A 20,840-nucleotide genomic window follows, 5' to 3' on the forward strand; every position below is an offset into this window, starting at 1 on the left:
TGAGTCTGTTCCCACAAACGTGTAGCGCGTGTAGTCCCTTGGTTGTGAGACCGCCACCCCTCGTCTCCCAATTGTCATATGATTTGCTGACGTTGCTTATGCCGTTGAATGAAGCTTGTTCGTAGACACCCACGCAACCAGAGGAATGGCCGAAAAGCGACCTTACTGTGGATCCGTTATGGGCAACTGGTCAGGGTAGCTTGGTCGGAGACTTCAGGCACCTGCAAGGGAGGGTACGACGCCAGACTCGCGGATAAGCAGCCAAGGAAGGAATGAGTGTCAGCGTGTGTACGTCAAGGTGTCAGGCTCGGTTGTCGGGGACGTGTTTTGCTGGGGCTTTGGCTCGGTGACTGTATGGAAGAACATCGCGAAAATGGATCCTGACACGGTCTGAACCGTCCTGTCAGGTTTCTTTCTGCTTGTCCTCTCCTCTCCTTTCCAATCGAGCTGAACGCGTGCGGTGTTTTGAGTTTCGCTCATTTGAGATCTAGGCAGGCAAGGGTGTAAGGGACGGATGCGCGAAGGGACGTGCGGAGATGCAGCGACGGATCTTGCACGTACGCTTGCCTTTCGAGCGTTCGAGCAGGACACGGCGGTTACTTGCCGTGTCCCGTCAGTGCGGAGCACAGTCGGACCCGCTTTCCCGGGCTGGGCCGTGCTGTGCTGCGGTCCTTTGCGAGTTTAACAGAACAGGGATGCAACTGGCCAATTCGCCAGATGCCCCGTTGCCAGTGCATACACTTGTCGTAAGTGTGCGCTGCTGAGGGTGCAAGCAAAGCGGGCTGACGGGCGGAACGGGAGCCCGCGCCACTGACGTCTCCTGACACCTTTTGAGCAGGTTCTCTGGAATACTCGATTGTCGTACTCTCTCGTACGCAAGCCCTCGCATGGCGAATTCAAGGTTTCACAAAGAAAGCGATCCCCGGACGAGATGCATGCATGCAAGCGGCTGTGGCGCTGCATCAGATAAGGGTGAAACAACCACGGCTGGCCGACAATGCACAGAGCGAAAAGAGCAGGCGCAACCCAGAAACTCTCAAGTTCCGCGGAGGGCGCTGAACGGGGAGCGTGAATCTCACTCAACAGACAGGTATGACTTCATGCTCTGTCGTATCTCTTCTGGCAGCCGCACCGTGTCAACTGACGCAGTCCAGCGAGCGACAGCGGAAGTGCAAGCCGTCGCGTCGGCAGCCGATGGCGCCCATCGCCCACCTCCTGGACTGACAGACAACCTCGATCCGGGGATCCGGTGCCGCCTCTGCCGCATCTCCCCGGGGCGGACCCGGGCCAACGGGGCAACGGGGCATCTGGGCGGGGACTGGGGTAGTGGGGAAGTGCAGCGACGTAGCCCAGCAAAAGGGCGAGATAGCAAAAATCGCCAGAATAAACCTGCAGGGAAGCACGTAGGCAGATTGACCCGGTGGCAGGAAAATGCAGAGTTGATGAAAGCCGCATTACTGCGCAGCAGCTTCGGCGGAACGTGCACAGCACACGGTGGGCAGAAAGTACTGCCTCACCAGATGGCTCACCAGGTGAGTGACAGAAGATGCGAAGCTGCAATGTGGCTGCCATCAGTCCCATCAAGCCCTGTGATACAGTGTGTCACCGAGGCATCCCTTGGCTGTCTGATGCAAAGTGATGATCCGGGCCTGAGTCGCAACGACATGCGCCAACGGCCCGCATGGCTCAGGCCCGCATGCGAGACAAGAACCCAGAACCCAGACAGTCACCGTGTCCCAGGTTGTCCCAGGTTCTCCTGGGGATTGCGGTGATGCTCTGCGGGCCACTGAGGTGTGTGGCTTGCGAGCCTCGCGCGGAAGGGGCTTGAGCCCAATACCGGCGCTGCCTCGGTCGGTAACCCAGGATCCCAGGATCTTGCACGCAGGACAAGCAGGACAACTCGACGCCAGGAAAACCAATGACACCTGCAGGGTTTGGCCTCTGAAGCAAAGGGCAGCAAGCTGCCATTGCAGGACAAGAACTGAGTTTCAGCTCCATTCAGCGCCAGCTATTGACAGTGTGGGCCGCACCGAGGCGCCGAGGCACCGAGGCATGCATCTGGCAATCTGCTGCGAAGCCAGTCAGTGCACGCAGCGGGGCATGCGAACTGTACTCCGCCGCCGACCCCTAACCATCCCTGGCCGGCATGTCCTGCATGCTCCTGCAAAGCTCCTGCATGTCCTGTAATCTATCGTCGTGAATTTCCAAACTGGCAGCCTCGCTCGCAGCAACGAAAAGACGGTCAGCGGAACTGGGTCTATGTGTCGGAACAAGCGCAAGCTTGCTGCGACTTCTAATTGCTGCTTGTTGGCCGGGCTCGCTGGGCCGAAACCTAATCGGAGCCTGGGGCCCAATAAGCACTGGGACGCCCATCTTTCCACTCTCCGTCTATCTCGCGTCTCGCTTGAAAGCACTTAACCCCTGCAATAGGACGCTGCTATTCGTTGTCGCCGCTTTGCGTCGACACTTGTCACATCTCTTCTCTTCTATCCTCCCATCCATCTCTCATACCCCTCAGGCCCCCAACACCCCCTTTCTTTATGACTGCTATCTTCGATCAACCTCCCACTCTAGTCGCTTCCGATCACTCTCAGGTCTCCCCAGCGACTACCGCCATTGAATCACCTAGAGACTACCGTCGCTCTAGCATGCTCTCGGACTCGTCTGCGCTCTACTCTTCATACGCCAGCTCGTCCAACTCCCTTGGCCCCGCCACGCCCGAGAACGCTTCGTTCCCTTACGACCACCGCCGCTCGTTCGCCGCCGAACGTGACGCTAAGGACCGTGCCAGTGACAACCACGCACCTTCCTTCCCCTTTTCTAGCTCGCTCGACAACCACAGCCCCTCGACCCTGCCCTACCCTATCAACGTCGGCATGTCGTATCCTTACAGCAACGGGCTGCACAGCACCGTCCCTCGCCAGCCCACCGTGGCCCGCTCCGCTACTAGCGACAGCCTCCCGAGCTATCAGCCTCACCTGAGCAGTAGCCTGCACACTGGTGCTCGCCCCCTCGTCCCAAATGCGCATTTCGCTATCTCCATGCATTCCCCTGCGAGCTCCAGCACAGCTGGCGGTCTACATCCGCGCTGCGGCGTGTCTCCCTTCCGCTCGCGCCTTCGGGGTCACAGCTTCGAGGGCATTGAGGGCCTCCCGGGCACGCGGGCTGGCACGGCATGCACGGCAAGCCAGCGGCGAGGCTGCGTACTCCTGCCAAAGCAATGTGTACGGCACGCATGCTCAGGAGTGTGCGAAGCATGTGAAGGATGATTACAGCAACGCTGTCCCGGAACTGCACTAAAGGGATTAACACGAGCTATCGCGAGCTAGACACATCACGAATGATCGTCGCTGGCGCGCTAAGGCGCATAAGCGCCGTTTTCTCCCTCCTTTTGTCCTTCCAACCAACACCTCCTCTGACCTCGGGCCTCAGGCCGCAAGCCGTGCTGGCCATGCTCCCTCAGGTCCTACCTGCCTGTCTTCCATGCACATTCTGTGTTCTAGTGCCTGGGCTAAAAACACTCTTTTGCGTCGTTCGACGGATCAACCAACCTGCTTGACCATCGATGGCGATTGGGTGATGAGGTGCCCTTGGACCTTGGGCCGCTCTACTGCCTCGAAAGTCGCTTAAGCATAACACTCGACTGACGGACGCGCGTCGTTTCGCACATCGCATTGACGTTTTCGAATCGAGAGTGTGCTATCTTTATGCTCGCGTTCGGGTGCATTCGGCTACATGCAGTCAGTTTATTCAGCTGACCGCGTGCTCACTCGAGGAGGATGCGGAGTGTGTTACAAGCATCGGGCGCCGAGGCAGGAGTGTGACAATGGAGCGGAGAGTGCAGCATGTGGTGCACTCCGCAGCTCGTCACTTGCATACCTCTCCCCCTTCCAGCTTCAGCCTCATTTTACCGCTGGTACCGTACCGCTGCCGCAAAGCCGTCGCCGTGCCGCGGTGTACATGGCCGAGAAACATTGATCCGCAGGTCCCATTCGCCCCACTCCTTGGTCTGTTGCTGGGTCACGACGTTTCGCCTTCTTGCTCATGTGTACCTCTGGATGGGAAGCGGGGCGCGATTGCGATCGCGATTGCGTAAGCATTCTCGCAATCAAGCTCCCAACGCATCCTCCGAGAGTGACAGATTTGGGACGGGGTGGGGTGGACGTAATGCCCCCCTGGAGGCTTTGTGCCCCTCAATACATCAAGCTTTTGCGAGTTTGAATGCTCTTCAGGTCCCTTCGTCAGGTGGTTTTTTTCAGGATCAAACGTCAAACCTCAAGCCTCAGGTCTGAGCTGAAGCTGGCCAGGTTCACGTGCGCGCGGACTTCGGACCGTCATCCCGGCCCCGCGCACCCCGCGGCCCTGCCGCAGTCTCCGACCAGCGCAGCGCAGAGGGCGGCATCCCGCGTGCGCCCGCGTCCTCCTCCCCGCTCGTCGGCCCCCGACGCCGATGAGAACTTGTGTCTCAGAGTTGAGCGCGTGAGCAACGCCGTGTATGGCTGGCGTCGTGTGTGTGCACGCCACATCTCATTTCCGCGGTACGCAAAACCTCCCCTTGTATTGTGGCATGCACAGCTACACTCTCAGCTATTCATCATGAAGCACACGGTGCGCAAACACGGGGTCACGAATAACGCGGCTCCCTAGCTCGCTAACAGCGCTGCGGCGCGCAGGACTGGCAGAGCGCGCAGAGCGTGCAGAGCGCCGTGAGCCGTGGGTCGTGCTCGGCGCCTGAGCCGCAGCCGCAGTCGGTCGGGGAAGATGGCGAGCCGCAGGGCAGACGCCGCAGCATCGCCTTCCCGCCCCGGGCTCGGGGGCGGGCTCGGGGTTGGGCTCGGGGTGTGTATTCGGTGCTCGGGGTGCGTCCCTCACGCCGAGTTAAGTTTATCAGAGATTATCCAGCGAAGCTCACATCAATCCTCTGCTCTCAGTTGACATGTTGGCTGTCGCGGCTGCTGGACCAAAGCTCCCATCTGGGACCGACTTCTGCCTCCGGATCGCATACGGGTTGCTTTCCCTGCATATGCCGGCAACTGCTCCGCACGGCTCGGCGACTGCATCCCAATACAGCACATACATACAATACACCAAGCGCCTCTCTATCCCCCGCGATCACGACATGGCTGCTCGACCTATTGGCTTGAGTGCAGCACTCGTCACCAAAAACAGTCTCGGACAATTTCCCGTACCCCCAGGCCTCTCGAGCCTACGGTCCGCTCCTAAGCACTACGGACCGTGGGGCGTGTGCCTACTCGTACCTGTCTTGGAGCAAGGCACGCTTATGCTTACAGGAGCGACTGAAGCGCTCCAACGCTCGGCATCCAGCGCGGATCCCTCGCCGCCCTAGGCCGCGGACCGCTGGGTGGGAGTGATTCGTAAGGCTTTCGAACCCCGGGATGCTGTGATGCTCGAAAATGAAGAGAGAAGTCCCCTAGCCTCCGTTAGGAACCGGCTTGCACAGGAATCACCCTCACCCCTCGTTAACACTCTGATGCTCTTGTGCGGTGGTAAGTTGTGCACTGTGCATTGTGCGGCGTGCCTTTACGCCCCAGGAGCATGGCTGATTTCTTTCGTCGCATTTAGCTCCGATCGCGCCGCCTGCAGTTCATGTAGACGTCCGATCTCCCTCGATCACTCACATCACACCGCTGACTCAGAGTGACTCACCCGGTGGTGCACCTCTCGTATCTCGTACCTGCTCCTCCATTCACCCCGCACTTTCGTTTACACGAGATGGATTAATCGAGCCCTCCGAGTGGCCGACGCAAGCATGGTGCCGAGCCCAAGAAGACGGAGAATGTTTCCCCACCCCGCACTAAGTCGAGCTATTCTCCGCCCACGCAAGCGGAAAGATCGGCAGCGCTCGCCGCTTCCGAGGCCGCAACGCGCAAGGAGACCTAGAAGAGGATGGTGGAATCTTGGCCCCGAACCTCCTTCTGAGCTATCTTTCTCCGCACTCCGCAGTGTACGCACTTCCCGCCAACGGACGCTAGGACGCCGCACATGGAGAAATAGTGGCCGAGCAAGAGCATACCCACGCACATGCATGGGTCAGAAGTTCCCTGCTACACGCACCTGGAGTCCCTAAGAATCTGACGTGTCCCAGATCACACCTTCTTGCGGCTGACTTCGAGGCTGGCGAGACAGGCGTCTGCTCTGCGGGCGATTAGGACGTCCTCTCCCTACTTGCTCGTCCCACTTGCTCACCGCAGGCTTGCCCAATTCGTGCTAAATCGATGTGATCGCCCCTGTCCATCACGAAGGTACCGCTACGGAAATGGAAAGGCACGTTGTCAGGAAGCCCAGGACACCCAGGGTTAGGGATGGCTCGATTCGAATCGAAAGTCGAGCAAGGAAGCGGTGGAAATAGCAGTATCACCGCTAGTTCCGGGGCCCTTAGAAGGCCAAACACTCCGCACGAGTCATGGAGAAGCCCACCCATTGGTCCTCAGTTTCTCTTGGGCCGTGGGCTAACGGCCGAAACGCGATGCCGCGGCGCCTCCTCACCGTTAGCGAATTCCGCATCAAAGGTGAACAAGGTTCCGCTATCACGAATGTGGCCCACCTGTGACCAAAATGCCAAGGTTTGTGGTTCTGGGCTGGGGCCTTCGTCGCCGTTACCTGCGGGGGGCGTCAGTGGCGCAGAAAGCGCAGAAGGCAGAGACGTGGCGCAGCACCCATCGATCGCAGCGGTCACTGTTGTCACCGTCGTCTCACCCATCGTGGCTTGGTCGTGGCTGAGTGTCACCGCGTGCTTCGACGTAGAGGCATTTTTCGCACTCGCGAAGAGGAAATGTTGGGTGAGACAAAGAATTGTCAGACGTACTGACGCCACAGCGCCGAAAATGCACCGATTCGACTGCCCACTGCAGGCAGCGCAGAGGCGTCAGAGGGAGGCAGAACGAGGCGTCAAGGGTGCAAGGGGAACCGTGGAGCTCGGAGAGACAGGCTGTCAGCCCAGCATCTTCCCCTCACTCACGCAGCTGCCAGTTCACCTACAACGCCCAACCTCAAACTCACCCAGGAAACAACTGACCCAGGACTGACAGGAGTGGACGCCAGCAATTGTTACCAGGAGGGGCCAGCCAGCAATACATCCAGGAATGTGCACACGTCGCATTCCAGGCGTGTCCATGCGTGTTCAGCCATAGGACCGCGTGCAGCGATCGATTGGCCTGTGAGTTGCCGCAGCTGGATCTGGGATCTCACTCTCAAACACCCTCAAGCACCCTCGCACGCACACGCGGTCAGACACGCTCATATGTCTGAGCGGGCTGATTTTGGCTGACTCTGCCTGACGGAGGCGTTCTCTGATCGTGTCTGAGCCGAGGGCGTCAGCATAAGGCGTCCGTTGCGTCCTGTGCCATCTGTGCGACCTATGATGGCGCTCGTTGACGGCTGCGGCGCGGGCAGGCTGGGCCTCGCTGGGAGAATAATGAAGGTAATAAGTACTGGACAACAGGAGAACAAGGTTCGAACACCGAGACCGCCGCGGTGCCCCGGCGCCTCGGCGCTCTCCGCAGGCCGTGGCGCCAGGCTCCGTTACGCCGCCCCGAGGTCCGGAAGGTCCCTACACGACGCTCTTCCGATCTGTGCTCCGAACACTGAGGCGCAGTTCCTGTTCCGGTCAAGGTTCAGGGGGCGCCGAAGCCGTGGAGCGACACTCACCAGCACGTAACCGCTGGCTTGCTGGCTTACGCTGGGACCTCCTTGGACCTCGTCATGCATCTCGTGCTTCATGCCTAACGAACGTTTCTTATGTTTTCTGCTTGGATACGTCGTGGAAATATTTCGTCTCTCGGAGTCTTGACTTGCCGAAAGCCTCAGCATTCCACGCTTCTCACACCGACACCGAAGGCGCGAGAAATACTCATCGCTTCTAACCCCATAACTCTCTTTTCGTCAAGACTGAAATTATTGTGGGGAGAGTTGGAGCAACCTCTCATGTGGAGAAGAGATTGATCAACTTCTCATGACTATCGATGATCTTCGTCCCCATCTGTTTTGCCGAAAGCCCAACGTCCACCGAATGCCCATGACTTTTCCCAACTCCCCACTGTCTCGCGCTCCGCTCAGCCACTGATTGTTATGAGAATCATTAAACGTCGTCGAGAATAAATGCACGTCTACATGTGATTGAGAAAACTATGGACGGGTTATGGGAGGGAGGGGTATTATTGTATATATTCACACAATATCTGTCAAAAGATTCCCCAGACATGTTTTGACAGTTAACTGAGATTAACGGACCCGCGCATATGCAGGGGAACACTGGGAGATTTAGATGCGGATTTGTGCTTTATGCCAGATATTGGAGGGATGAGGGGGATGGGATAATTGTGAGGGAAGGGGAAGGGAGGGGAAAACTAATAATGAAATCACAACAGCACGCCTTGAAATGGAGGAGATGTCATACGTCCTTCGAGGCTTTTAGAGACCAACAGCGGCGACCTTGTCCGGGATCGTCTGCTTGAGGTGGTCGACAAGAGCGCGGAGCTCCTGGCGAGTCTCCTCGGTCGTGTCGTCCTCGTGCTCAGCGCTGAGGTTGTAGGCGAAGGCCTGGAGGAGACGCTCAAGGTGGGGCTCAAGAACAGCAGGGTTCGAGCGGAAGAGCGTGAAGATGGCCGAGTAGACGGCACGGTTCTCAAGGGGGTCGAACTGGAGGGGCATGACCGAGGCGAGGAGGCCGACAACCTGGTCAAGCGGGAGGGCACCAGCGTTCTTGTTGACCATGCGGGCGAGGGCACCAGCAGCGTTGTCACGAGCGTTGTAGACAGCGGGGGCCGAGTGCTCGGGGGCCTGGAAGAACTGGTTGAGGACACCGAGGAGGGCAGGGAAGTGCTGCGAGAGGTCCTGCTCCGAGTTCTGGATGAGAACACCGGCGGCGAAGGCCGAGTTGGAACGGACATCCGGCTCCTCGTCGTTCAAGCCACGCGAGATGATCTCAAGCAGAGGCTGGGTGAACTGGGTGACACCGCCCTTGAGGCCGACGATGATCTCACCGAGCGAGCCAACAGCCATGGAGCGCTCAGAAGAGATGCGCTTGGGCTGGGTGTAGTTGGCGAGGAGGGGAAGGACCTGGCCGAACGCCTGGGCGAAGTCGGGGCCAAGGACAGTGGACATGGCACCGAAGACGTCGGCAGCGTTGGAGATGAGAGCGGACTCGTACTCGGACGAGTCGGCGTCGGCGGCACCCTCGTCGTCTCCGTCGGGGTCCTGCTGGCAGAGCGACTTCTTCTCGAGGATCTCGATGGAGAGAGTGGCAATGTCGTCGAGGTGGCCCTCAACAAGAGCGGGGCCGCACTTGTTCATGGTGTCGGCGAGCTCAGAGCAGAGAAGAATAACGACAGACCTGTTTTCGGTTAGCAAATGTTACCAAAGACAGTGAAGAGTGTGTAGAGGTGTCAGATACGTTGGAAAAAATGTAGTCTCAAGGCCCATGTGGGCTCGAAGTGAGCTGAGTAAAGTTTATCATCATTTGGAGGTGATGGGGGAAGGGTAGGAATTAATACGCACTTGTCATCCTCGGTCTTCCAGGCGTTGATGATGTGGGGAAGGACGTGGTCGACGAGCTTCTTGACGTCGGCGTGGAAGGGGACCTTGACCTGCGCTCCAGGAACCCACTCCTGGGGAGTAGAGAGCTCGTAGAAGGTCTTGATGTACTGGAAGAGAGCACCAACGGCAGCCTTGCGGATGCCCTCGTAGTAGTGGTCAAGGAGGTCGATGAGGACCTGCATGGTCTCCTCAACGTAGGGAAGGAAGGCGGACTTGGTGGCGTTGAAGAGCTCACCAATGGTGTCGGCGGCGACCTCCTTCTCGATGGCGACGGCAGAGTTGACGCGGGCGAACATGGCCTCAAGGGCGTCAAGGTCGGTCTCGTCGATCTCCTCCTCCTCATCGGCAATCTGGGAGGCACCGACGCCAGAGGCGAAAGCCTCGGCGGCCTGGCGAGCGGTGGCACCGTTAGCCTCACCCTCGTCGACGAAGTCGTCGGACGACTCGCTCTGCTGGCACGAGGCAACAAGAGCGGGAACGCAGGTAGGGAGGTACTCGGCGAACTCGCCCTCGAAGACCTGAGCCATGACACCGAAGAAGATGAACGACGACTCGCGAAGACGAGTGTTGTCCATGGTGAGGGCCTCGAAGGCAGCCTTCATCATGTCACGGAAGTAGGGGCGGAACATCTCAGAGCCGACAGCCTCGGCGATGGTGCCGATGGTGTCAGTGGCAACACCACGGAGGTCGCTCTCCTCGTCGCTGCCCTGGAGGGTGACGAACTGGACGAGGCGGGTGATGGTCTGGTCGAAGTAAGGACGGAACTTGTCCTTGGCGGCGTGAGCAGCGGAGCCGATAGCACCGGTGACAGTGATCTTGACCGGGACGGGGCCGTTCTCGAGAAGGATGAGAAGACGCTCCATGAGGAGGGGAAGGTAGTTGACGATGTCGTCGCCGAGGATCTCGAGGTACGAGTCAAGGCAGGTGCACGCGTTCTTCTGGGTGGCGGGGTCGACGATGAGGTCGAAGAGGATGGGGACAATGACAGCGTGGCGGGTAGCGCACTCCTCGGAGAGCCACTCGCAGAGGCAGCCGAGAGCGATACAGGCGGCCTTGCGGACAACGACGTGCTCGTCACGGAGACCGCCCTCAATGACAGACCAGAGGGAGTCGACGTGAGGGCGGATGTACTCGGAGCATCCCTCGACGGAAACACCGAAGGCCATCAGAGCAGCCTTGCGGTGGCTGGGGTCGGCAGACGACATGTAAGTCTGGAGCTGCTGCGAGAGAACAGGGAAGACCTGCTGGGGAGGAAGAGCCTGCGAGAGGGCGTCGAGGCAGCGGAAGGCGAGACGCGAGGGCGAGTCCTCGTCGATGTCCTCGGGGTCCTCCTCGCAACCGATGGGAAGGAGACCCTCAACGATGGGCTTGGCGAGGCCAAGAGCCTGAACCTTGGACTTCTTGTAGCGGATGATCCAGGCAAGGACGTTGAGAGCACCGCAACGCATGGACTCGTCGACGTCGCGGTTGGCGGCAGCGCCGAGGAAGAACTGGACGAGCTCACCGACGTGCTTGGAGACAAGAGGGGTGTCAAGGATGAGGAGGGTCTCGAAGACATCGTAACCGTGCTTGACACCCTCGTCGTCATCGTCGGCAATAGCCTTCTCAAGGACCTTGAGCATAGGAACAATGAGCTCCTGGAAGGCCTTGATGTCGTGCTTGTCATCGACACCAATGTACTCGGCAACCTTGGCGAGAGCACGGAGGGTGGTCATACGGACCTCAGCGGACTCGGGGTCCATGAGACTCCTTGAGAAGAGCTCGAAGAGGTTCTTGAGGTGAGCCTCGAAGGTGTCGACAACAGTGTCAAGAAGAGAGAAGAGAACGTAGATGGCAGACTCGCGGTGAGTGACCTCTGATGATCCGGCGGCGGCGTAGAGGCCGGGCATAAGGTCGGGCCATTGAGGGGGGTTAACAGTGAGCTCAAGGTCGGCAATGGCAGAGACAGCACGGGCAAGAGCGTGGCGGACGATGGAGCTGAAGGGTTAGCTACTTTCTAAGAAATTTCAGTGGCCCTGGACGATAGAAGGCGTCCGAGCGCATCATCGTCCAATCAAGACCAGGAAGACTCACGCATTCTCCTGAGTGAGACGCTGGAGGATGTTCTGCTTAATCTGCAGGCGGACAGGCTCCGGGGTCTTCTTCCAGAGCTTGCCGTCTCCGCTAGAGACACGTTTCCTCAGCTCAACGGAGGCGAGCTGGCGGATCTGATGGCGAGTCAGCTTTGGTTCGAGCCACCTCAGGAAGTTCAGAACTTGGACCCATCGCAAGGTACGCGGTGGCGAGAAACTCTGAGCTTCCTAGAACTAGTGGGGCTACTCACAGCCTGGTTGGGGCTCGTAGCGGCAATCTCATAAAGGGCAGGAATACAGTTGGCGTTCTTGTAGAAAGTAGTGTTAAGCTGCGTCGTGGCCTAAATGTTAGCTAGCTGTTCCCGCCTCCGGTCGACTCACCTGCTTGATCACGTTCGTGTCGGGCGCGATCGTGGCCTCGAGCAGCTGGTGAAGTTGTTGGACGTAAGCGGGCTGTTTGTCTGTCAGCGAATGTTGTTAAGAAGTGCAGATCTCTGGGCCTGGTACTCCAAAGACATCATCGATTCCCAAAATTTCGGGGAGCTCGATTGCGATGTGCGATCGAGACGAACTAAGGCCCAGGAGGTCGATACTCACGTCCATTTTTGCTGCTGGGCGTGGAGAGTGTGTCCAGCCTTCGCTTGGCTCTAAAAGGATAGAGAAAGAGAAAAGAAAGACAGGACGTCGGGTTGGATAAGAGGGAGAGATATGGTGCGAGAAAAAGTTGAAGGCCGTACGCGCGGCGTGGCTCGCGGGACGGTACCTGCACACGCGGCATCAGAAATTTCAGTAGCAAGACCAGGGAAACAGACGCCGCAGGACCCGTCAACAAGACGGCATCAATTTTTCCTGCGCGGCCGTTGCGTTCATCGCGCGATGGTCAGCATCACGTGATAAGATAACGTGGCTATCTCGTGGGCCGGCTGAATCCACCTCCTACCATGACGATCCGGACCTGGACGACTTCTGTCGTCAGAGCGCGCAGAAGGAAGGCCTCTCGACAACACCATTATCCTGGGCGACGTTAAAGGCTTGAAGGGAGTATCCAACTCTCCTTACCAGTCATGATTCACGCTGTCCTTATTTTCAACACGCATGGTGAGCTTTCGTCGTGTAGCCTACAGCTGACATCACAGGCAAGCCGCGCTTGTCCAAGTTCTACACTCCGGTGCCGCCATTGACGCAGCAAGCGCTCATCTCCCAAATCTTCTCTTTGATTTCAGACCGACCAGCCGGCGTCTGCAACTTCCTCGACGCTCCTGAGCTCGTGTTCCCCTCTTCCTCTTCTTCGGGTGAGAAGAACTCCAATCATGGCAATGCTGTGACACGGCCCGGTAATGGCACAGCCAGCACCGATGATGACACGAGAGTCATCTACCGCCACTACGCGACGCTTTACTTTGTGTAAGTTCACGGACTATCAGACATGTATTGATGATCAGGTTTGTTGTTGATGGAGCCGAGAGCGAGCTGGGCATTCTAGACCTCATCCAGGTCTTCGTGGAGAGTCTGGACCGAGCGTTCGAGAACGTATGCGAGCTTGACCTCATCTTCCACTTTGACGAGGTTCAGTATGTCCTGAACGAGATTATTCAGGGAGGACTCGTGCTGGAAACGAACATCAATGAGATCAGCCAGGGCATCGTCGCCAGCCAGCGCAATCGCAAGGCCAGCGCAGCCAGTGCCAACCCACTCGTACCGTCGATGCTCGTCAATCCTGGCGGCTCAACTCAATCTAGCGCGGGAGGTGGTCTCAGCAGCGGAGCACGGCGTTGGCTCTCGTCGATTGGTGTGTAGAGTAGAGCATAGAGTGAAAGTGTTGTATCAATGCATCTATCCCTATTGTAAAATGCTACGAGTCGACGTCCATCTTCTCGGTCTTGTCTGCCGGCCCAGATACCGGCGCTTCTCCATTAGTTGTCCCGTTACTCTGCTTCCTCTCGTATAGTCGACGGTACGGCGCAGGCTCGCTAGGCTCCGGTTTGAAGTACTGGATCAGATCCCTGTCGATGATGCCCATCTCGCACCATTCCACATACTGACGCAGGGCATCTGAAGTCAGTTTCGACCTTCAAGCTGCAGACTTACCCCTCACGGCCTGCACGTCCTCCCCTTTCGCCCCCGTATCCGGGCAGAACTCGATGTCAAGTTCGAACTTCGCTCCTAGATCTGAAGCCGCCGCCAGCGCGCTGGACAGAGGCATCTCGTCGACAGCCGCAAGCACGAGCACGAAGGTTGCGAACGCGAGGATGGGAGCCGCGTGCAGCACTGGCAGCGGCGAGAGAAGGCCCTCGTTGAGGAAAGTCCAAGCGAGCTCATCAACGACCTGCTCCGTGGCCCGACTTTTGCCCTTCCCCGAGCTTCCGTTGGAGCGGGCTTCTGCCGCGGCGCTGCTCTCGGCCTCGTTGGCGAGCGCATCGAGTCCACGGATACTCCGCCGCAGCACCGGCCATGGCTGCTCAATCGCCATGTCGAAGCACAGAGCCTCCAGCGCGACTTCTTCTGAAGCCAGAATTTCCTTCTCCCACCGCCGGTACTCTAGCGGTTGGGCCTGGCGTCAGCTGAGTGGTCACAAAGGTCGAGCTCACGTCGTTGTCACCTTGAGGGTCCCAGATCGGAGCTCCTGGCTCGAACTTTTGCAAACAGGCATTGACGATGTGCCGTAACCTCATAGGTCCCTCTTCAATCTTGGATGCCAAGAAGAGGATCGTCGGCGCCATGATCTGTGGTGAGCTCCACCCGGTACCACACTAGCTCACCTTCGGATCGAAGTCAGTCAGCGACCGGCGCATGAAGAAGCGATGCACCAAGGCGGCACCGCACGTCACGATGCCTTTGGCAGGGGTGGACTCTGGGTCATTCTCTCCGTGAAAGCTATTGCGCGTTAGCAATTAACGTTGACGGTGCCTACCCAGCGACTCGAAGCCACAATGAACGAATCCACGCGATCGTTTGTTTCCTTCCCTCGAGCTCTTCCTGGAGAGAGATGCCGTCGAGTCGGGAGGGAGTCTTGGAGAGGGCGTCTTCGTCAAAGATCCATTGCTTCTCGGCTGGCCTGAGTCGACGCATGCTGGCAGATTGTCGACACTCTTACTCGATCCAGGAGGTGGTTTCAGTCGGACAACAGCCATCATAACAAGCTTCTCCGTTCATTACAGAGCCCTCTGGAGGTGGAGGCCGTACCACGTGGCTCGGATTACGTGTATTTGCCGGGAAGGTCCGGCCCCTGTCCAGAACTTTATTATCAAGATTGGTTGCCAAGTGGCCGTTTTGTGTCGAGTCAAGGGAAAGGCAGGTGGATGGCGATGGATTCAAGTGATCTCAGCACTGTTGGCATCCCAACTCGACTCATCTCGTTCTGTCTATGGCCATTGGCACCTTGCGGAACTGCTGGACAAGAACTCTGACACAAGCACCACTCCACCGCCCCCTGTCCACCAGCGCACGATACTTGGCTAATCAAAAGCCGCTCACACCGGAGAATACCACAAAAGACCTGAACCTCAACATGTCTGGCAACACGGCTTCGAGCGAGGTCAACAAGACCGCCCACGAGTTTGACAAGACCAACCTCGACTCCCTTCTTTCGCGCCGCTTCTTCTTCGCGCCCGCCTTCGAGATCTACGGCGGTGTCGCCGGTCTCTACGACTATGGACCGACCGGTTCGGCCCTCCAGGCCAACATCCTTGACGCTTGGCGCAAGCACTACATCATCGAGGAGGACATGCTCGAGCTTGACACGACGATCATGACTCTTTCCGATGTCCTCAAGACCTCTGGCCACGTTGACAAGTAAGCCACTCCCTGAGGACTAATAGCTGACAGGCACCAGGTTCGCTGACTGGATGGTCAAGGACAAGGTCAACGGCGAGATCTTCCGTGCGGACCACCTCGTCGAGGCTGTCCTCGAGGCCCGCCTGAAGGGTGACAAGGAGGCTCGCGGCAAGAAGGTCGAGGAGAAGGAGGAGACGGACGAGAAGAAGAAGAAGAAGAAAAAGAACGTCAAGTCGGAGGCCGTCAAGCTCGACGACAAGGTTGTCGAGGAGTTTGAGTACATCCTCGCGCAGATCGACAACTACACCGGCCCCCAGCTCGGCGAGCTCATCAAGAAGTGGGACATCCGCTCGCCCGCCAACAACGAGCTCTCGGAGCCTGTCGAGTTCAACCTCATGTTCCAGTCCGACATTGGTCCCACGGGCCAGATCAAGGGCTACCTTCGCCCGGAGACTGCGCAGGGCCACTTTGTCAACTTTGCGCGCCTGCTCGAGTTCAACAACGGCAAGGTTCCGTTTGCGTCTGCGCAGATCGGCAAGTCGTTCCGTAACGAGATTGCGCCGCGCCAGGGTCTCCTGCGTGTGCGTGAGTTCACGATGGCCGAGATTGAGCACTACGTCGACCCGCTGGACAAGCGCCACGCGCGCTTCAACGAGGTGCGCGATGTCGTCCTCGCGCTCCTGCCCAAGGACGTGCAGCAGGAGGGCCGCACGGAGCTGACGCGGATGACTGTCGGCGACGCGGTCGAGAAGGGCATTGTCGACAACGAGACGCTCGGCTACTTCCTGGGCCGCACGCAGCTCTTCCTGACCAAGATTGGTATCGACGCTGCGCGCCTCCGCTGCCGCCAGCACATGGCCAACGAGATGGCGCACTACGCCGCCGACTGCTGGGACTTTGAGATCCAGTCCTCGTACGGCTGGATCGAGTGTGTCGGTTGCGCCGACCGCTCGGCTTACGACCTCACCGTGCACGCTGCCAAGACCAAGCAGCCGCTGCGTGTGCAGCAGCGCCTCGACCAGCCCCGTACGGTCGAGAAGCTCGACGTGCAGTACGACGCCAAGGCGTTCGGCATCAAGTTCAAGAAGGACGCGGCCACCATCAAGTCGACCCTCGCCGAGAGCGACAAGGAGCGCCTGCAGTGCATCAAGGACGAGATGGACAAGGACGGCAAGTCGCTCGTCAAGTGCGCCGACGGCAAGGAGTACGAGCTCACCCCGGACCTCGTCAAGATCAACCCGATCACGGTGACCGAGCACATGCGCGAGTTCACGCCCAACGTCATCGAGCCCTCGTTCGGCATCGGCCGTATCCTGTACTCGCTGCTTGAGCACTCGTACTGGGCCCGTGAGCAGGACAAGGCGCGCGGCGTGCTCTCGTTCCCGCCCCTCGTTGCGCCCATCAAGGTCCTCATCGTCGCCATCTCCAACGACCCCGCCCTCACCGCCGTCATCCACGACATCTCCATCAAGCTCAGGAAACTCGGCATCGCGTCCCGCGTCGACGACTCTTCCGCCTCCATCGGCAAGAAGTACGCCCGCAACGACGAGCTCGGCACCCCCTTCGGCATCACCGTCGACTTTGCCACCGCCAAGAACGGCACCCTCACCCTCCGCGAGCGCGACACCACCAAGCAGCTCATCGGCTCCACCGAGGACGTCCTCAAGACCGTCGACCAGCTCGTCAAGGGCACTATCGACTGGGAGGGCGCCTCCAAGGTCCTCCAGGAGTACTCTGGTGTCCAGGACGTCGAGTAGATACATTAGTAGAGCGATCTGCTTTTGTCGCAGATCAGACAACAGAGAAGATGTTATTTTGCTCCTATCTTAGACCAACCACTGCCGCTGCAACTGCTTCTTTTCCTTGGTATCAATGATGCATAGCTCTACTGCAGAGAGCTCTCATGTACATATGCTGAAATGACCACTCCATCGTCACTTGACACTTGATGTCCAGTTTAATGTCCGTTAATACTGTAATTTTTTAAGATCGGCCGTTGTGAGACGCCATGGGGGAACGTAAATGCGTGGTAATGTTCTTCTAAGACCGTGTGCGGGAGCGCGGTCAACTTAGATAAGGGCGGCGACGTCCTCGGGCTTAGCGATGAAGCCGGAGCGGACGAACTTCTTGCCATTGACAAAGTCAAGGCCCTCGCCGGCGTAGGTCGTGTCGGGGGTAACCTCGACTTCGACGTCGTCGGCGAAGGTGGCGCCGGCGGCCTCGAGCCAGCGCCTCTGCTGAGCGAGGAGGTCGCGGCGCGAAGTCTCGGGGGTGTCAGAGGGAGCGCCAGAGGCGTTCTTCAGAGGAGAGAACTCCTCGGCACGGTCGACCTCGAGCACGACGAGGTCGCGGGTGAAGGGGAAGATGTCAAAGATGAACATCTCGAGCTTCATGCCGTTGGGAGTCGAGGGCTTGATGGCCTCGCCGGTCGAGAGGTCGACAGTGGGGATCTTCTTCTTCGCAATGTGGAACGGAGCGCGGGCCTCGACACCCTCAATCTCCTCGAGGAACGAGCGGGTGTAGAAGTGGTTGACAATGTTGCCGGCCCAGAAGGACAGGGTTCCGTCAGCCTCGCGCTGCTCGGACATCTCCTTGGGGAGCTCCGAGTACTCGACAACGGCGTAGCCGTCACCCTTGCGGGCGACAACACCAACGAGCTCCTCGGGGTCGCGCTTGCGGACGACCTTGGCACCACAGGCGGCACCACGCTCAATGCAGGCACCGAAGAAGACAGGGTCGGCGACCTTGACGAGACAGTTGTCAACGCAGTAGCCGTGAATGTACTCGACGCCACGGTCCTTCAGGTCCGACATGACAGTCCTGGCCTCGCCCTCGACGAGGGGGCGGCGGAGGGCGGCGTAAACACCTCCGTTTCCGTCCGGAGCGAGCGAGAGGCTGGAAGCGGTCGAGAGGAGGAGCTTGCCCTCGTTGGAAAGAGCGGGGAGAACACCTGCGCAAAGTTAGCACCGTCCGGGTCCATGAACTTACCCTGCTCAAAGAAAACGACGTCCTCGCGGGGAAGACCAAAGTAGTTCTTCTTCTCAAAGTACGCCTCGGTGACGGTGCGAGTGGGGCCCGAGGTCATCACATACCAGGGGATGCGGACCTGCTCAGCGGGCTTGCCAGTGGCCTCGGAGACGACCTCACGGAGACGGCGGATACGAGCGGCCTGGATCTCGAAGAGAGTGCGGCCAGAGGGAAGCGAGATGTCGAACATGCCCTTGGGGTTGGCGCTGCCAAGACGGGTGCCCTGTCCTCCGGCGAGGAGGAGGACAGCGACCTTGCCGTCGGCAATGGCCTTGAGACCAGTGGAGCGCCAGCGAGCCTCCTCCTCGGCGTTGTTGATAGCAGAAGCGCACGAGGTAGGGGGAAGGGGTGATACAGCGTCGGCGGTGGGGGTAGTGGGCTGGTCCGAGGTCTTCAGAGTAGGAGCCTCGTTACCAGCGGGCTTGGGGGGAGGGGCAACGGCGACGGCGGCCATGGCGTTCTCGTAGATACGGTTTACACGCTCAACGTCGATCTCGGAGAGCTGCTTGGCGAACTTGGCCTGCTCGTCCTCGGAGAGCTTGTCCCAGAAGGTGAAGACCTGGCCCTGGCCGGCATTCTCGTAAGTCTGCTTGAGCGCAGCAATGTCGATGGGGTTGGCGTAGGAACCCATGGCGATAGTCATGGTGGAGAGGAGAAAAGGTAGAGTGAGGAAAGAAAGAAGCGCAAGGTCGTCGTGGCAACTGGCGAAGGAACCCTATTCAGTGGAGTTTTGTTATGGTCAACAAATCAAGGGTCTGCTCGGCTTGGCTGAAGGTTGAACGGCGAGAGTACGACGAAAGGACGGATGAAAGGCGAGCGTGCGAGGGGGCGTGTGCAGGGGCTATGGGGAGGAAGATCAGATGAGGAAGGTGTAAAGAAGAGGAAGAGGGGGAGGTATGTGCGATGCAAGAAGCAGAGCAAAGTGGTGCAGTGGTTTTGTTGTTTCAAGGTGCTCTGGCGCGGTCGAGCAAGGAGGAGCGCAAGGAGCGATACCTGACAGTCGGGTCTCCGGGTGTCTAGGGAAGGTTGCCAGGGCCAGGGTTGACAGCTGGCGTGCGCCCGATTGATCCGTGATCCTGTGGGTTGTGCGTTAAGGTCTCGGGGTGCGATGTGCGATGTGCGCTTCTTGCGGCGTGACGTGTCGCTAGCTGGCAGAGTAGTGTTGCGAGTGAGAAGGTATGCAGGGTGTGTGAGATGAAGAGAAGCAAGTGGAGCCTAGACAGTGCGCCAGAAAGGTGGTTGTTGTTGATGCATTCAGGCTATCTTTGGTCAGCCGGACAGCCGCCTGGGAAAGTAGTTGGTAGGAGTGGTACACTGCTTTGCGGCTGTCCGCCTGGGATCTCTCGGTGTGATCGATCAAATGGCGTAAGGCCCTTGGACCCACGGCCTGAGAACTGAGAGCAAAAGCTTGGTTACACCGCCCGATGCCCGCCTCGCATGCACGGCACTCCTCGCGCACTGCTTATTTCTCCTACCCTCAACGCGTTCCTTGCGCGCGCCTTGGCTCCATTCAGACGCGTCCTCGAAACTGGGTTTTTTCAAGCCTCCCCGTCCACCCCGTCAGGCCTATCAGACCGTCAGATCGTCAGACATGCGACAAGGGATCTACATACTCCATTCGTCAGCTCCCGCATCTACCATTGTCTCGTTTCTGATGCCCGGGCATGAAACTTTGGGCAGCCCACCGCTGACAGCAAAATGAACGGGAAGATGCAGATCTCATGTTCGCACACCGTACTCCTGGCTCTACCCGGGTTTGAGGGCCGGCTTCAGGGTAACAGCTCGTCAAGCCATAACGACACGCCCCGGAGCCAAATAAACGCCCAAGTGCACCCACGGCCACCCACCACGTCGTCATTCCTGTGCCGCTCGTTGTCCTCTCTAACCCCGATGCCATCCACTAAGCGTCAGCCAATCGCGGCGCCGCTGCCGCTGCCCGGAGCGGGAGTGCCGGAGCGTGTCGCAGGCACACCCACTACTGCTCCATCCTGCGGCACGCCGACCCCTACGGCGGCCTTGGCATGTACGCTGACTGGCCAGCAGTTCGGCGGTGGACACCGCCGCGTGCTGGAGTGAGGCCAAAAATGAGTTGTCGGGGATTCGAACCCCGGTAAGCTGCTATTCCACGGAATGGAAGGCAGCCATCTTAACCACTGGATCAACAACCCATCGTTGTGGGGTGGGTTCTTGCCGCGTGGTATTGGTTCGCGAATTCCTTCGTGCAGAATCACATGTATACAGAGCATCGAGGGGATAGGAAGAGGTGCTGTAGCAGATCAAGTCCAATTGCAAAGCTCTGCTGTATCAGGGGGTGCGGCGCGGTGCCGACGATTCAAGGCGGGTCGGTGACCCATTCGATGGCGGCGTTCTGTTCGACCACTTTGCAGATGAGTTTGCGTTCTGGTTGAAGCT

The 20,840-nt window shown here is 58.7% G+C and overlaps 7 protein-coding genes and 1 non-coding gene across 8 annotated transcripts; 4 read left to right on the plus strand and 4 right to left on the minus strand.

The window, feature by feature from the left end:
* Positions 1–2,540: 2,540 nt before the first annotated feature.
* Positions 2,541–3,269, plus strand: A1Q1_07138 (uncharacterized protein; the record flags this gene model as incomplete). The annotated part of the gene is made up of 1 exon (XM_014327387.1): positions 2,541–3,269. One exon carries the CDS (start codon positions 2,541–2,543, stop codon positions 3,267–3,269), a length of 729 nt encoding a protein of 242 aa, XP_014182862.1.
* A 1,667-nt stretch (positions 3,270–4,936) lies between these two features.
* A1Q1_07139 (uncharacterized protein) lies at positions 4,937–5,347 on the plus strand (the record flags this gene model as incomplete). The annotated part of the gene is made up of 1 exon (XM_014327388.1): positions 4,937–5,347. The coding sequence occupies one exon, from the start codon at positions 4,937–4,939 to the stop codon at positions 5,345–5,347; it is 411 nt and encodes a 136-aa protein (XP_014182863.1).
* A 3,083-nt stretch (positions 5,348–8,430) lies between these two features.
* Positions 8,431–12,230, minus strand: A1Q1_07140 (importin beta-4 subunit; the record flags this gene model as incomplete). Its single annotated transcript, XM_014327389.1, has 6 exons — positions 8,431–9,352; positions 9,517–11,532; positions 11,629–11,762; positions 11,879–11,956; positions 12,009–12,080; positions 12,225–12,230. The coding sequence occupies 6 exons, from the start codon at positions 12,228–12,230 to the stop codon at positions 8,431–8,433; spliced, it is 3,228 nt and encodes a 1,075-aa protein (XP_014182864.1).
* A 492-nt stretch (positions 12,231–12,722) lies between these two features.
* On the plus strand, positions 12,723–13,424 carry A1Q1_07141 (golgi family to vacuole transport-related protein; the record flags this gene model as incomplete). The annotated part of the gene is made up of 3 exons (XM_014327390.1): positions 12,723–12,725; positions 12,769–13,031; positions 13,070–13,424. 3 exons carry the CDS (start codon positions 12,723–12,725, stop codon positions 13,422–13,424), a joined length of 621 nt encoding a protein of 206 aa, XP_014182865.1.
* A 55-nt stretch (positions 13,425–13,479) lies between these two features.
* A1Q1_07142 (uncharacterized protein) lies at positions 13,480–14,696 on the minus strand (the record flags this gene model as incomplete). The annotated part of the gene is made up of 5 exons (XM_014327391.1): positions 13,480–13,665; positions 13,723–14,178; positions 14,216–14,377; positions 14,435–14,501; positions 14,557–14,696. 5 exons carry the CDS (start codon positions 14,694–14,696, stop codon positions 13,480–13,482), a joined length of 1,011 nt encoding a protein of 336 aa, XP_014182866.1.
* A 439-nt stretch (positions 14,697–15,135) lies between these two features.
* On the plus strand, positions 15,136–17,158 carry A1Q1_07143 (glycine-tRNA ligase; the record flags this gene model as incomplete). The annotated part of the gene is made up of 2 exons (XM_014327392.1): positions 15,136–15,419; positions 15,460–17,158. The coding sequence occupies 2 exons, from the start codon at positions 15,136–15,138 to the stop codon at positions 17,156–17,158; spliced, it is 1,983 nt and encodes a 660-aa protein (XP_014182867.1).
* A 312-nt stretch (positions 17,159–17,470) lies between these two features.
* On the minus strand, positions 17,471–19,071 carry A1Q1_07144 (UDP-N-acetylglucosamine diphosphorylase; the record flags this gene model as incomplete). Its single annotated transcript, XM_014327393.1, has 2 exons — positions 17,471–18,351; positions 18,426–19,071. The coding sequence occupies 2 exons, from the start codon at positions 19,069–19,071 to the stop codon at positions 17,471–17,473; spliced, it is 1,527 nt and encodes a 508-aa protein (XP_014182868.1).
* Positions 19,072–20,513: 1,442 nt separating this feature from the next.
* Positions 20,514–20,596, minus strand: A1Q1_t197. The gene has a single exon. It is a non-coding gene; the product is annotated as a tRNA-Gly (tRNA).
* Positions 20,597–20,840: the final 244 nt, after the last annotated feature.

This window comes from Trichosporon asahii, assembly GCF_000293215.1.
Source record: "Trichosporon asahii var. asahii CBS 2479 unplaced genomic scaffold scaffold00009, whole genome shotgun sequence".
NCBI classification, from domain to species: Eukaryota; Fungi; Basidiomycota; class Tremellomycetes; order Trichosporonales; family Trichosporonaceae; genus Trichosporon; species Trichosporon asahii.